The sequence below is a fragment of the Branchiostoma belcheri genome, unplaced genomic scaffold (assembly GCF_001625305.1).
Source record: "Branchiostoma belcheri isolate BF01 breed outbred unplaced genomic scaffold, Haploidv18h27 scaffold34, whole genome shotgun sequence".
NCBI classification, from domain to species: Eukaryota; Metazoa; Chordata; class Leptocardii; order Amphioxiformes; family Branchiostomatidae; genus Branchiostoma; species Branchiostoma belcheri.
This window is the reverse complement of record NW_017803954.1, coordinates 556,936-571,054: the sequence shown is the minus strand read 5'-3', so window position 1 is coordinate 571,054 and position 14,119 is coordinate 556,936. Positions and strand designations below refer to the sequence as shown.

Below are 14,119 nucleotides of genomic sequence, written 5' to 3'. Positions count from 1 at the left end.
TTTTTGTTTACATTAAGGGTGCTCAAAATTGTAATTGGCGGGGAAACTAGCCTAAGCTACATGACTACATGACAAACGTCTGGCTCTTTATCCTAGTCAAAGTCTACAATTCAGAGGATATTTTCTTTTACGGCTTTCATTTCTCCTTTATTTCGCAGATTCAGCCAATGCAACTTGTTCTAGAGACGCCTGAACCTGATAACACCTTGTTGTGCTATATCTAGCATATCAGTTATTGTTCTATTGCAGGATACACAGCTATATTATGTTTTATTTGCAACAGAGTTGCTATAAAGCAACAAATTGCTATAAAGCTACGCTATCAGTCAGTATCTTAAATTTCTAAAAAGGATGACCTGTGATGCAAGGTAATTCTAAACGATCGAAGTGACATGAATATAAACTTGTGAAGTTTGATTTTTACATCAAGTTAAATGTACGAGTTAAAAATTCAGATGACATTTTTGTCAGCAGCCTGGTGCAAAATTCTTTTGAATTTTTGATTATGTAAAGATAATTGCGAGTCTTCCCTAATCTCCTCGCCTCTCCTGACACATCCTACCCCTCCCCTGGTTTGGTCTCATCCTTCCAGAGGAGACTCCTCGCTGACAGACAACATGGAGTCTGTGAAGCTGGAGTTCTCCATGTGAGCGGAGGATTCCTCCAGCTCGGGGATGGGACCGTCCACGACGCTCAGCGACTTGGGCGTGGCCAGGGGCGTGGTCACGGGTGTGGTCACGGGTGTGGCACCAGGCGTGGCCAGGTCGTCTTCAGCCAACTTGTAGGAGTTGTATCTGTGAGTTTCGTCGATAGAACGAAAATACATCTTGATCAAGTTTTGTCCTATACACATATATTCACATCAATGGTCAGGTAACCCAATATGAATAAAATTTCTCTCTATATGATCCGTTTGAAGATATTTTAAAAACTTACTTCGGTATTGGGACGTGGGCGAAAAAATGATTGTGTTTTCTACCGAAGGAAAATAGACATGCTATTTCCTTCATATTTCCTATTATGTTATATTTCCTTCTCCTCTTCAGGGCCCAAGTTTTGACTCCCTATATCGTGCTACTTGTCCACAGTACCTGATGTACTCCAGTTTGAGTGATCCCGGGTACAGCATGCCGCTGATGACCCTGAAGGCGCCACACACGCTACAGGAGGTGAAGCTGACGGCCCGGGTCAGCCTCTCTGTCCGGCAGGTGTGGTCCAGCATGGTCAGCACCGGGTCAGGGGCGCGGAACGTGAACAGCTCACGGTGAACCGTCTATGGAAACAAAGGGCCGCACAGGCAGCGTTTATCAAGTGATTTCAACAAATTTTTGATAGACAATATTAACAGTTTTTCCATAGCGGCTACATTAGCGCTAGCACAAATGTAGGAGAGCATTGGAAGTTCCAAGGAGGTTATATGGAGATCTCAATATAATCTCCTTGGAAGTTGTAATCATACATCGCGGCAATCCTCCACATAAGAGCAGATAAATTACACTGTACCTCCTCGTCTCCGTCATGGTAGTTCTCCGGAAGGATGAGTGACTTGACGATCTGCTCCACTTTTACATAAAACCTGCTGTCAAACTCATGTCTGTAAAGAAAGGGAAACGGTAGCATAAGTTGTCGTCTTGCTTGAAGAACATACGTTTCATCGCGTTTTTTCCAATAGCATCTCTAGAAAATAAGTTGATACTTACACTATATCAAAGCGAACAGTAATTTTGTAAAGAACGTCGACCGCTAAGGAGCAGACCAAAGTTGGAGAAGTGTGTGATATCAGACTTATTGAGCAATTTATTTTATGTAGTATTCGTATTATTCACAAGAGAGTAACCAACAGTAGTTATTAAAGACCCACCCACCTGCAGTCCCTAAACGGACAGTGTGTCAGCTGTTTGGCGCTGACGAAGTGGTGGGCCAGGATGGCTCCCTCCCGCAGGCCGCGCAGGTCCAGGGAACGAGTCTGGTACGGGTACTGGCGGGCGATCTCTGTCCCAAACCGGTTGAGTGTGTAGGACACCCGGACATAGATGGGCACTCTGTCATCACGGACAGCGAACCTGGGGTGTGACCATGGCAACAGGAGACTCATTTGACATTACTGCAGATGAGACGGTTTTCGCAGACCATATTATATTTGAGTGCTAAATGGGCTTAATTATATAGCAATCACCCATGTACTTGGGTTGGGTTAGGGAGGTGTAGACTTGTCATCTTGAACTGGTAACTGTAGTCCATGTGTTCAACGATAACCATAAAACAAAGAGGGGGCGTAGATGTATAGCATTATGGGACAAAATGAATCCAACCTAAACCGGGCTCAATTGTGTATCCCATTCACGCATCTTTTCCTTCTCGAACCCTGTAATTGTTCTTTAATCTATTGCGGGGAACTTTATTCAAGAAATCCCGGCGCACACACCTGTACCTCCGCAGCGCCTGCGTGAACTGTTCCCTCACCACGTTGTTGGCAGAGTCGTCGGTGCAGAGGAACCGGAAGTGGTCCACACAGTCCGCACACGGCTTCCGGGCGGAGTGGATCTCCAGCACCACGGCGTACACCGTCACCTGGAGGGTGAAGGGCACGGTCACACTTATACGATCGCACGTTTGCATATGCCGTACTAGTTGCTTAAAAGGCTGTCTATGATCCTTGTCAGCAGTGGGTTCTGTCAACAGTTGCCGCGGCTATATGTCATAGCCTGCTTCGAAACCCTGTGAAAATCGCACGACGGCCTACGATGTGAACGCGACGTAAACGCAACAATAGACGCCTTTTTAGGATTCAAAAATCTATACATAGTGAAAACATAACAAATCAGTATCTTACTTATCATTTATTTTCCGGTTCAAACAATACCTAACACAAAACTATGAGCAGTAGAGGGTGAAATACCGAAGGGTTCCTCTGCTGGCCGAGGTTGGTCCTGAGTAACTCGGCGGGAAGGTCGGAGTTGTGCTTCAGCGTCTCGATCAGCCACTGCTCGGGATGGAGCAGCTCCTGGCTACAGGCCTCCAGGGAGAACGTGTTCACTTCTGCCGCCGTCTTCTTCAGCTTGTTGATCACCGAGCTCCCGCGGACGTTCGGCAAGTCGGAGATGAACGAGGACAGGAGCAACTTGTTGGCGTAAAAAGACGTTCCCCTCTCGGAATAGGCGCCTTGCTTGTCGCAGTCGCTCAGGGCGGCCGGGGAGAAAGTTCTGAGCCGCGGTCTCAGCGCTTCGTCTCTAGAAACAAACAGGAACTCGGAAGGCTTATCGCTGGTAAAAGTGGAGCTTGAAAAGGCAACTTCTCTGCAGTCAAGAGGAAGGCTTGTTGTCGGCTGACAGAGGAGACTTGGCTCTGTTTTCTCACGTTTCTCGCACAGAACCACGGGCACTTCATGGTCGTCTTCGTCCCGACGGTAAACCTTGGGCACGCCCTCTAGCGGTATGTATTGGTAATGCCTGCGCGACACCACCGGAGCGCAAACGTAATGCAGTCCGACTTCGGGCGTTCTCGCAACGATACCCAGCGCTGCTGTACAAAGATTACCGACTTGAACGTCCTTGTGAGCTCGGAACCAAACGTCCTGCAAATATTCATGAATATGTGTCACGTCTGACTCTGAGGACGAAGTCGTGTCCACGTCCACGAAATCCGCGTCATCACCTGCATCTGCAGTTTCACTCTCATCCGCATGGCGGGGTACAACGTTGTATATCACCTGCTGCTCTTTATTTTGGATAGTCTCTCTCATTTCGTCATCGAAGAAGGTGAAGTGGTTCAGGCCTACCGACTCCTCCCCGTCCACGAACGACAGACAGGCGAGGTCTCCCGAGTAGACCAGCTTGTCCCCTTTCGGTGTGGAGGAAAAGCGAGGCTGCAGGGTTTGTAGGTGGGGGAGGGACTGGGACCGCTGCATCTTCACGGAGTTTTCTGAGAAAAAATATCAAACGCTGTACTAAAAAAGACACGGATAGGTAATCACACAAAAAAGTGCCTCATATATATTTATTACTGTTACATGATTAGTGCTCATTTTGGTGCGGAGATGATAAGCACTTCCCATTTCCTGTAGAGCATCCATCTATATAAAAGGAACTAAACGTGAATCTAATAGTTTTTCTCTCCACTGCTGATGGAATTTCCAATTGACTACTATCCAAATTTGAGGAAAGTTGTAGATTGGCAGGGTATTTAGGCCCTGTCTTTGTAAATAGATCCATTAATAGAGCGAGCGCACGATTGTACCGGTTACCCGAAGATGTCACTTCGTATATGCATTCTTAACATATTTAAACATATTTAAACTACTTGTGATACAAATGTATTTTAGTTTTATTCTAGACTCAGACTTGATTTTACAAAAATCCCCCCGTGACCCTCTCTTTCCTAAACAAATCTACGTAACGCGGCCTTTGGTAAATAATGACGTCATCTAGCACAACACGTGAACTCGACCGCAGACCGCCATTGACGTTCCTCCATCAGCCGCAAATTGCCGACCATTATCCGCTGTACAGCAGTTATACCTTTCACTGCTGCAGTCTATACAATGCTGCCTACACTTACAAAGCTGCTTATTGTCAGTGGGGGTAGTATACACTGACAGATAAAACGTGCAGCGAATCACGATTTTAACCATCATCGTCAGTGTACCTGTTGAACACATTGTGTTAAGTACACCAAGACATGGCTCAAAATTGGCCTTCTGGTTTACAATAAACAGGATAGAATATTTTACAGTATAAAGCTAAGAAATCTCCGGTTGTTACAACAATCCAATCTCGAGCAATTATACGTATAGGAACATGCATCTCACGCCCCTTTCCTATACCCCATTACGATACAAACTGTACATATAGCTTTAATTTGGTGTTTGCGACAGAAAAACGACACAATCTGCAATCTATCATCTCAAAAACGGAGAGCAGCTCACAATTTTATAAAAGCCGTCATACCAACCTGAATATGGATATCCTTGTCGCCGTGGTACTGACGTGCTGAGAGAACGTTAATGTGAGTAAATGTTTAACGTTCCGTCTGGCCGAGCCGATCAATAACGGGAACAAGCGCATTGTACCGGAGCACCTTTGATATTAGGCCAACACGGGCGGCGCGTGCACGGTCAAAGTTCACGGGTTACCTACGGCTTTCATCGCGAGCTGTTCAAGCAGATGTGTGGTTTGGGCTCATTTTCGTATACCTCGTTTTGAACGACTTTAATGGTTTTCTACGTGGAAAGGCGTTCAGTATAACAGCACACGAAATCGGAGAGAACGTATTATAAAGCGGAAACTCTACATATCTGCTTTAAGATTGACCATTGTCAAATTCCGATTGTTTACTTCAAATTCCGATTGTTTACTATAAATTATGTAATGTGTTAACATGTAGTTGGGAAAATGTGTTAACATGTAGTTGGGAAAATGTGGAAGTGAAACCAAACATGGTGTTCCCTTCCCTCTCTCTCTACATATATATATAGCTTCTATTTATGAATACATGTTGATAGTAAGGTAAACTGTCTATTCTAAGAGTTTCTTAACGAAATCACTCATACAAGCTGTCAGCACTCTACTTCTACATATATCACTAGTAGTGCACAGTATATTTCTGCTCCAATAGATGTTTACTTTTTTTGTACATGCTTCTACATGCTCACACCAGATCTATCTTGTTACAGTCTGGTAAACAATCATTTACAGGAAAGAAACATTATCGGTTTACCTACAGAATAAAAAAAGAAGTAAAGCAGTATTTTGGAGACGCCATAGGAGTGATTAGAGGGAATTTTCATTGTACCACTTTTCCTGCGTACTGCCATTGTCACGTATGGAATATTATAATGTAAGTCAACTTGTCCGCATGTACCTACTTGGTTGAAGTACCTTCACTCTTCATTAGGTGGTGCTTTAATGAGGTCAGTGACAGAAAAGACCTACGTATACACTGGGTTTATTTGAAAACTGAATACCGACATAAATTAATCGGTGTTTCAGGAACCACTGTATGGGGGTGGGTGGTGGTGAGCACTACATGGGGACATGAATACTACATGGGACCAATACTACATGGGACCAAGGACGGGACTTCAATAACACTTATTTTATTTTATCCTTTAAAAAAAAAAACTTAAGAAAGAGACCACATGACTGTTTATTAAGTGTACAGTGTGTTGCTCAGGTTGAGTCTGACATTTTGAAAGCTAAGTTTCAAAAACTCACTACAATGCCCTAGACCTTAAACCTAACCCTACAGCCTACTTTATGAAAAGACCTTTGCTCTCCAAGCCCATGTTTTCATATATTTTGGATCCATTCTAGGACAAGGTGGCCACTACTTGTACTAGAATAGAGGCAAAATACACTAAAAATAAAGGCTAAGTGGGAACAAAGGGCTTTCACTTTAGACTACAACTAACCTTAACACTAGGATACAACTAACCTTAAGACTAGACTACAACTAACCTTAAGACTAGGCTACAACTAACCTTACCACTAGGCTACAACTAACCTTAAGACTAGGCTACAACTAACCTTAAGACTAGGCTACAACTAACCTTAACACTAGGCTACAACTAACCTTAAGACTAGGCTACAACTGACCTTAAGACTAGGCTACAACTAACCTTAAGACTAGGCTACAACTAACCTTAACACTAGGCTACAACTAACCTTAAGACTAGACTACAACTAACCTTAAGACTAGGCTACAACTAACCTTAACACTAGGCTACAACTATTCCCAACACTACAACTACACTACAACTATTTTTAAACTAAACTGTGCTTAGGTTGGTGAAGGTTAGACATCCGGGTAATAAGTTACGTCAAAAAACAAGCAACACAAGCAACTGGATATGATAAATCTGCATTTCTCCTGCAGTCTCTACTGACTAAAGTAGTGCAAGTGCATGCTACCTGAAACATCTGACCATTTCCAAAATCATATCCAGTTGCTTGAGCAAGTTTTTTTGCATAAACTGCACTTATCTTAAAAGCTTATATTAAAACTAGACAACAACAATATAATCCTAAAAAAAAGAACATTTACAAGTTCAGGAAATCCTAAGAAAATAATGTTTACAATTTCAGAAATCTTGGCTACTAGTATTCAAAGGGAAATTCAATTTGTGTGTATATGTAGCTAAATAGCAGGCAACTATAACATTTCTATAAAACTACATGGCCCTACCACCATAACAAATTTAGCTTCACCCAGGAATATGGCAAAAGACTTGATAACATGAACATATAACATGAACATACAACCTGAGCAACACTTGTCTATCATACATAGTGATTGTAAAATGATACATTGCATTCTTTGAAGAGCTTTAACAAGAACTTCATTTACAGACTTTTTATCCAGAGAAATGCTGCTGGTGTGGCGATGGCAGGACGTTACTGATCTGTGATGCAACTTCAGTCCAAGCTTAGGTAACAATCCCCTCTGTCTACACGAGGCATCACCAGCAGGGAGAATCACAATCACTTGGTTGTCAGCAAGGCATCGAGAATGTTGGCAACAGCCCTTGTGATGGCACTGGCAAGGGATTAGGACACTTGAGAGCAATGGTTACTTCTGCACACAGTGCTTCAACCCGTTCCTGTGGCAACCAGGTCCAATGCTTGGCCTGATCAGCTTCTGTACCCACGCTGATGACTGGAATTGCGCTCAGAGGTAACTACAAAGTTTAGTCCTCCAGAAAACAGTGACTTCCCCAGTTCTGTTAGCTCATGATCACTTACGCACTTCTCTACCTGTCCTCCCTTCTGGCCCTGTGCCGTAGTCTTTGTTCGGGATCTCAAGACTAACGGATACCCCAGAACCTGATGATCCACCCCCCCACCACCGCCCCATTATTTCATTCACAAGGCAGCTCATGTAATGGTCAGGGTTCCCGACCCACTGACAATCACATAATGCAGAAAGAAAGTCAGGCAGTACAAGATACCTAAATAATCATGGGCTAACAGAACTTAGGGAAGTCTCCGTTTTCTAGAGGACTGCACTTTGCAGCAACTCCAAACACAATCCCAGCCACCAACATGGTCACAGAAACCAAATCAACCATACATCGGACCTGTATCCCACAGAAACAGACTAAAGCCATGCGTGCAAAAGGAGCCAAAACCCTCAAAATGCCCCAACCCCCAACCAGCAATGTCACTCAGGATGTCACCAAAGCAAACTCAAACACCTTGCCAACAACCAAGAAACTTGATTATCCCTGTCGAAAATGTCTCAGATACACAGAGGGAATTCTAAGTTTGGTACCAAAAGCTACTTAATGCACATCACAAATCATTAACCTTTTTTTCATCCCTCAAAGCCTTTTCCCATGAGTGTAGTTGAAGGTCCTGGAAGATGCTGCAGCTGACACATGTCTCCTTCCCTGCTTCTTGCATCCTAAATCCAACATGAATGTCAAATTACCAATAATTAGAACAAGACAGATTCAGTTGAACATTCTGCTTGTGATTAAAACACTAAATAGGCACGCAATCAACGATGCCTTATGCCTAGGGGTTTTAATAGTGGAATCGTCAATTACAAACAATTTTCCGTAATGAATTCTACCGTCACAGGCTACAGCTACTGCTGAGCAGATACTTGTCATTAACAGTACAATTACCTTTACCTTGTCATATTTCTGGCACAGACCGTCCTTCTCTTTGCGTGTCTTTTCCATTCTCCCACGGCAGAGCTATCCCGCGGCAAATGGTAAGGAAGCACCCCTGGCGTGGGAGGATGGTCTTTTCTAGTTAGGATGTCTTCACGTGTAGTCCTATGTTGCAAGGAGAGAGAATGTATTAGGTCATAGAACGACTAACGGTTACATATTTCGTGGAATTTTCCGTGCACGTGGTTCAGAAGTAGAAAGCAAAACGCTCCGAAACCAAAGACATTTAATGGTAACAGTTACTTATCCGACTCACCTTTATACTGCGGGTCTACTCGTCGTAAAATCAACGTTGGGTTTGAGTCCTCAAATTCTTCTCGGTGTAGTGATGCCCTGGGGTGTGGAGGTTCAGCACCTCCATTCCCTAAGTTGCAAAGAGAGAAACATTGTATCACCATTAGGACATGTTGACTCCAATGGCAGTACGTTTAAAGGTAAAGTTACATAGTTGGTTCATTACCTACTAAATTACGGGGAGATTTCCGTGCACGTGGTTCAGAAGTAGAAAGGAAAACGGTACGAAACCGAACACTTGACTGTCCGCCGAAGGTCACGTTACATACAACCGATTCCGGTGAACTACAATTGTTGACAGTCTCACCTTTACATTGCGGGTCTCCTCGCCGGGATATTAACGTTATGTTTGAGCCCGCCGAAATTCAGGTAAATTCTAATCTTGTCGGTGTGGTGATGACCTGGACGTTTTTGGCACCGCCATTCCCCGCCATTGGTTTTTAATGAATGTGCCTAATTAGGCATGATAGAAAGTAAACATACGTTTTGTTCTAGCAAATTTCACCAGAGGCGACGCTACGAATGGAGACTTTCCCAGATGCAAAATTGTGACAGCAGGGCGCGCACACAGATTGAACATACGTAAACTCATTGTGCTTTGTATCAGCGTTGCGAGGCGGCGCTTTTGATACAATACTGCAGCGCATCCCCAGTTCAACATACCAGTAGTGTATCTATTGAGATGCAGCATTATACAACACTTTGCTACTGTTGGTTGCTGTCGCTGGGGATAGATATCACAGTTTGACCACAGAACTGCGATGTAAGGATGACATTTCACGCAAACTCAAATTGAGGGCCATGCGCAAGAGTACGCAAAGGCCAAGATCGGCCGAAGAAAACAAGAACTTGATTCGTAATAACGAAGAGAATTTACAATCTAATAGACAAAGCTATCGTTATTATATTTGGTAAGAAAAAAAAAAAACAAGAAATAGAAATTATCATTGTATTCTATATCTATAGTTCTGATACCTTAAAAACTCCTTGTTTGTACATACACCAATAGAGTATCAAACTGTAGCAAAATGCAACAACGGTTGTTCTAAAAGCTGCACCATAACTCATTGAGCTAATCTAGAAACGGGTGGTGTCAAATGAAAGAGCCTATGATGAACGAGGTGTAGTGTTTTTATTTTTGCCAGGAGAAGTACAAACAGCTGTCTGGCGCCGCGAACCGCAGGTACTCCATGGGAGGGACGGGAACTTGCGGAGTAAGCGATCGGAATCGCGTCACCGCCGCACGGCGTAACACATCAGTTCTGTACCTGGGGCTGGCAAGTACAAGCTGCGTGAGGAACTGATTGGTCTTGAGCCATCACATAGCGGAGTGTGCCACCTTTGCTCTTTGTAAGAAGTGTCATGAGTTGTTAAACGTGGTCAAGTTGTGATCTAGATGACTGCTAGCATATCTGGGTTGAAGAACGAACCAAGCGTAACTTCAGCTGGACATGATCTGGTTCACCGGTTCCACCAGTGCTGTATTGCCCTGGATTTCTCTCTTGTCTTACCTGGCGACTCTCTTGGCAGATCATCACAATTTTGTAATAAGAGTCACATACACACAGGAAGGAATTTCCGCATGTAACAATCGTATAACTGCCGATCTAATGATGAACATTCGTAGCCTTTGGCAAAAGTCTTATTTTTGCTTCAAAACGCCTCTTGAAATTAGATGAAATGTGAAATTAGATGGTACAACATACAGTAGCACATTTGATTTGCAGGAAATACATGTATTGGACGTTATGTTAAACCCAACGCCAAACAGGATATCGATTGGTCTTGCCTAATGACACACTTTTCTTTTGAAACAGTTCAAACTCCATTTTCATGGATATAAATCAAACAGTTAAGGTTAACCTCTGGTTGTAATCTTGCCAATCCAAAGATGATAAATACCAGTAATTGAAAAGTGCGAGATTAATTCAGACACACATCCCGGGCGTTTTAATAGGCGGTTGTCGCCTGAAACATCGGAGGGATCACATCAGCCCGCCCCCCGCTCCGCACACCGTACATCATGGCAGACAGTTCGGGGCGAATCAAAGTCCTCCGCGCCGATAACTGGGCTTGATGAAGATCTCTTCTCATGGAGGTTTGTACGGCCAGACACACGGACTCCGGGCCGGTAATAACGTATTTCATCACGGCACGGGAGAGCTCAGTCTGTGGCCGGGAACAGCGCCGTTATGTGTGGAGAATTGTACAAAATTGTTTGTTTGTTTATTTGTTTGTTTGTTTGTACTTCTGTAGTGTTGTACGGCCAGACACACGGACTCCGGGCCGGTAATAACGTATTTCATCACGGCACGGGAGAGCTCAGTCTGTGGCCGGGAACAGCGCCGTTATGTGTGGAGAACTGTACAAAATTGTTTGTTTGTTTGTTTGTTTGTTTGTACTTCTGTAGGATTGTACGGCCAGACACACGGACTCCGGGCCGGTAATAACGTATTTCATCACGGCACGGGAGAGCTCAGTCTGTGACCGCGACCGAGATCACAGAAGATGTGAATAGAATGGCAACAAAAACTGTTTTGCATAAAAATATAAACACCTAACCAATTTCCATCCTCATCCTATACGGACACACTGAATGAGCAGTTTTATTTCTTCCGATACAATTCTGAAGAAAGCCATTTTACATTCCTTGAAGATATTTTAGATTAGGGATTGCTTACATTGTTTAGGCGACCCAGTGTTATTGTATTGATATCGGCTTCATTAGATATAATCCGCCTGCCGTTCCCGTGTCAGACAGCCTGTCGCCAGTCACGCCGAGACCGATGCCCCAAGTTATGTGTCTCCTGTTTCACCGAGATCTTAAAGTAATAGTTACGATAGGTGAAGCCTAACCTCCCTTTGAAATTTCTATTACGCTCCTCCTTTTAAAGTGTATGCCCTAGCAACTCTGTTTTAACTTGCAGCTCTGTTATACTGTTATAACACTGATTCACTTCACTTCTCACAGCCTGTTTGATTTCTGGGATATGTATAACTGTTGCTTATTGTGGACGTATTTCTACAAACATGCACTTACATGTGAAACTCACACGCACATAACATCATACACATGCCAAGCAACCACGGTTCCATCTGCTGCGCTACTTTACAATCCACTTAACTATACCTGCCCCCTCCCTCAGACCGCCTGCTAGTCCCTCTCCACAGTAGTAAAATGCCGGCAGCTTCACGTTTGACACCACTCCCTTCCTCATTACAATCCTGTTAAGAATTCTACCCGCTGCCCCTCCCTCAGACCGCCTACCAGGCTCTCTCCACGGTGCTGAAATGCCGGTAGTGCTGCTGCCGCTTTCCGCCCCGGGGCTCCACAAACCGACTTCACGCCTTAATTTCCTCCCATTAATTCACGTTAACCTGAGAAACGCAGAAATAATTGGGACAACGTGTCTCCAATCTGTAATCCCCGGTCACTCCGTGCAGTGGAGCGGCGCTAATTGTTCTGCCAACTCCGCCAGGAAATCCCGACAATTGTTGTTTCGGCTGCCGCAGAACAAACCCGTAGTTTCAGCTGGGATCTCTACAGTGAACAGAACGAAGTAAGAAATGTCTGTGTGGTTCTCCTGTGGCAGATTATCTGTCATGACCTGCAGATGTGCAAAACATTAAGACTAACGTTTGAAGACATGCTAAAGCGTGGTTACCTTGGATGTAATAAGTCTCAATAACTTTACGTTTCAAGCTCCATATTTTAACATTTGCTGGATACACAGAAAGGTTAAACTGGTGATACGTATGAAGAGAGCGAACTTCGGTCTGTATAGTACTAGTGGTATTAGTTTTCCTATAATGTATGTAGTAATAAAGATATTTCGCATAAAGTCCAAATTTCTCCCGTACTTGCAGTGAATGGGTACTGGCGACTCTTGGCCTGCACGCATGGCTGATGGACTATTCTATCACGTGCCCCTACTGTGTCACTGAGGCCCGTAAAGCTATCAGTCATGAAGACACTGGACTATCCATGTAGACATGACACGGCGGAACTATACTGACCTTGGATTGAAAGAAGTCATGACATATAAATTTACTATCGCACGCAATGTAGATAGACATCAAATTCTGAGTTACGATTTAAAACCTGTTGACAAGGCTGTTTCTTGTTCTTTTGGGGGTGTTGTAAGGTGCCAGACGTATGGTCAAAAGCTATCGGATTATAAGGAAATGGAACTAGCTATTCCAGTCAAGCTTCCCATCACCTAACTGCAACTTTAAGAGCAATACGACGCCCTCACCCGTCCCCAGGAGACCTCATCATCAGCCGTAATGTTTCCAGACGCCGCGATGACTGAAGATGCGTTCAATAGCCTATAACAAGACTATCTCGGTGCGGGCAGCGCGAGCCGGCGGACCCTGGGCGGTGGATAAGGGGCAGGTCCGCGCCTCCCCCCGGGAGCTGGGAGGCCAACAGGAACGCTAGTAGACGACAAGATGACGGAGGTGGGAGGCAGTACCACTTTAGTGGCTATATTTTCTGACGTAAGAGAAAGTTTAACTGTTTTGAATCACAGTGTCAACTTTTCTTCAAGGCCCTGCAGTCAAAGGTACCCCCCTCCCCTTCATAACAACTGGGTACATGTATATGAAATACAGAGGAGCAATTTACTGGCAGGGGCTGAGAAGAAACTTTACTGTCAAAGTCATAGCTATACATAGTTTGATATTATGTTAAAGATGAAGATCAAGACAGATATTGGCTAATTGGTACATTCGGCGTGTGTCCTATTTTAGTATATTGTATGGCTTTGTCCTGAATCCTTTTCTATCCTAGTCAATGTAGTATACATAAGTAATTCCACTAGTCATACAAACATTTATGCTCTATATTATAGTTTGGTCACACTAACATAACTAAAAGTGTACATTGTCCATGGAACCACCATATCGTAGCACTTAAAAGAGAATGGACAATGTGTCAATGAGTGGAAGTCAGTAATAAGCCTGGGTCTGGTGCAACGCGCCATGCTGACGTCATGGTACGGGTGGCCGAGCTTGTGACGTACATTGTAAGATGGCTCCGTAGCGTGTTGGTCAAATAGTTAGTGACCCCGAAACCGAGCCCACAGGCTGTGACCTGCCGGCTGTCGTTACCCACCAGGCGTGCGCTGGAAATGGTTCCAATTTCAAACA

At 44.1% G+C, this 14,119-nt stretch overlaps 1 protein-coding gene and 1 long non-coding RNA gene across 14 annotated transcripts in view; both read right to left on the bottom strand.

Moving 5' to 3' along the window:
- Positions 1-140: 140 nt before the first annotated feature.
- LOC109475554 overlaps positions 141-14,119 on the bottom strand; it is a 154,844-nt gene continuing 140,865 nt past the window's right edge. For 11 of the 13 annotated variants that reach the window (XM_019776214.1, XM_019776211.1, XM_019776212.1 and 8 more), the window contains 6 exons: positions 2,900-3,921; positions 2,426-2,571; positions 1,866-2,063; positions 1,504-1,594; positions 1,092-1,273; positions 141-794 (listed from right to left, as the gene is read on the bottom strand). In XM_019776214.1, coding sequence (XP_019631773.1) covers positions 581-794; positions 1,092-1,273; positions 1,504-1,594; positions 1,866-2,063; positions 2,426-2,571; positions 2,900-3,921 — 1,853 coding nt within the window. In that variant the 3' untranslated portion in view covers positions 141-580. Of the gene's footprint in view, positions 795-1,091; positions 1,274-1,503; positions 1,595-1,865; positions 2,064-2,425; positions 2,572-2,899; positions 3,922-4,950; positions 5,101-14,119 lie in introns of those variants that run through there. The other 2 variants (XM_019776223.1, XM_019776210.1) reach the window with 2 other exon arrangements.
- On the bottom strand, positions 7,841-9,397 carry LOC109475560. The gene is made up of 4 exons (XR_002140554.1): positions 9,276-9,397; positions 8,931-9,038; positions 8,633-8,779; positions 7,841-8,400 (listed from the first exon to the last, which is right to left on the bottom strand). It is a non-coding gene; the product is annotated as an uncharacterized LOC109475560 (long non-coding RNA).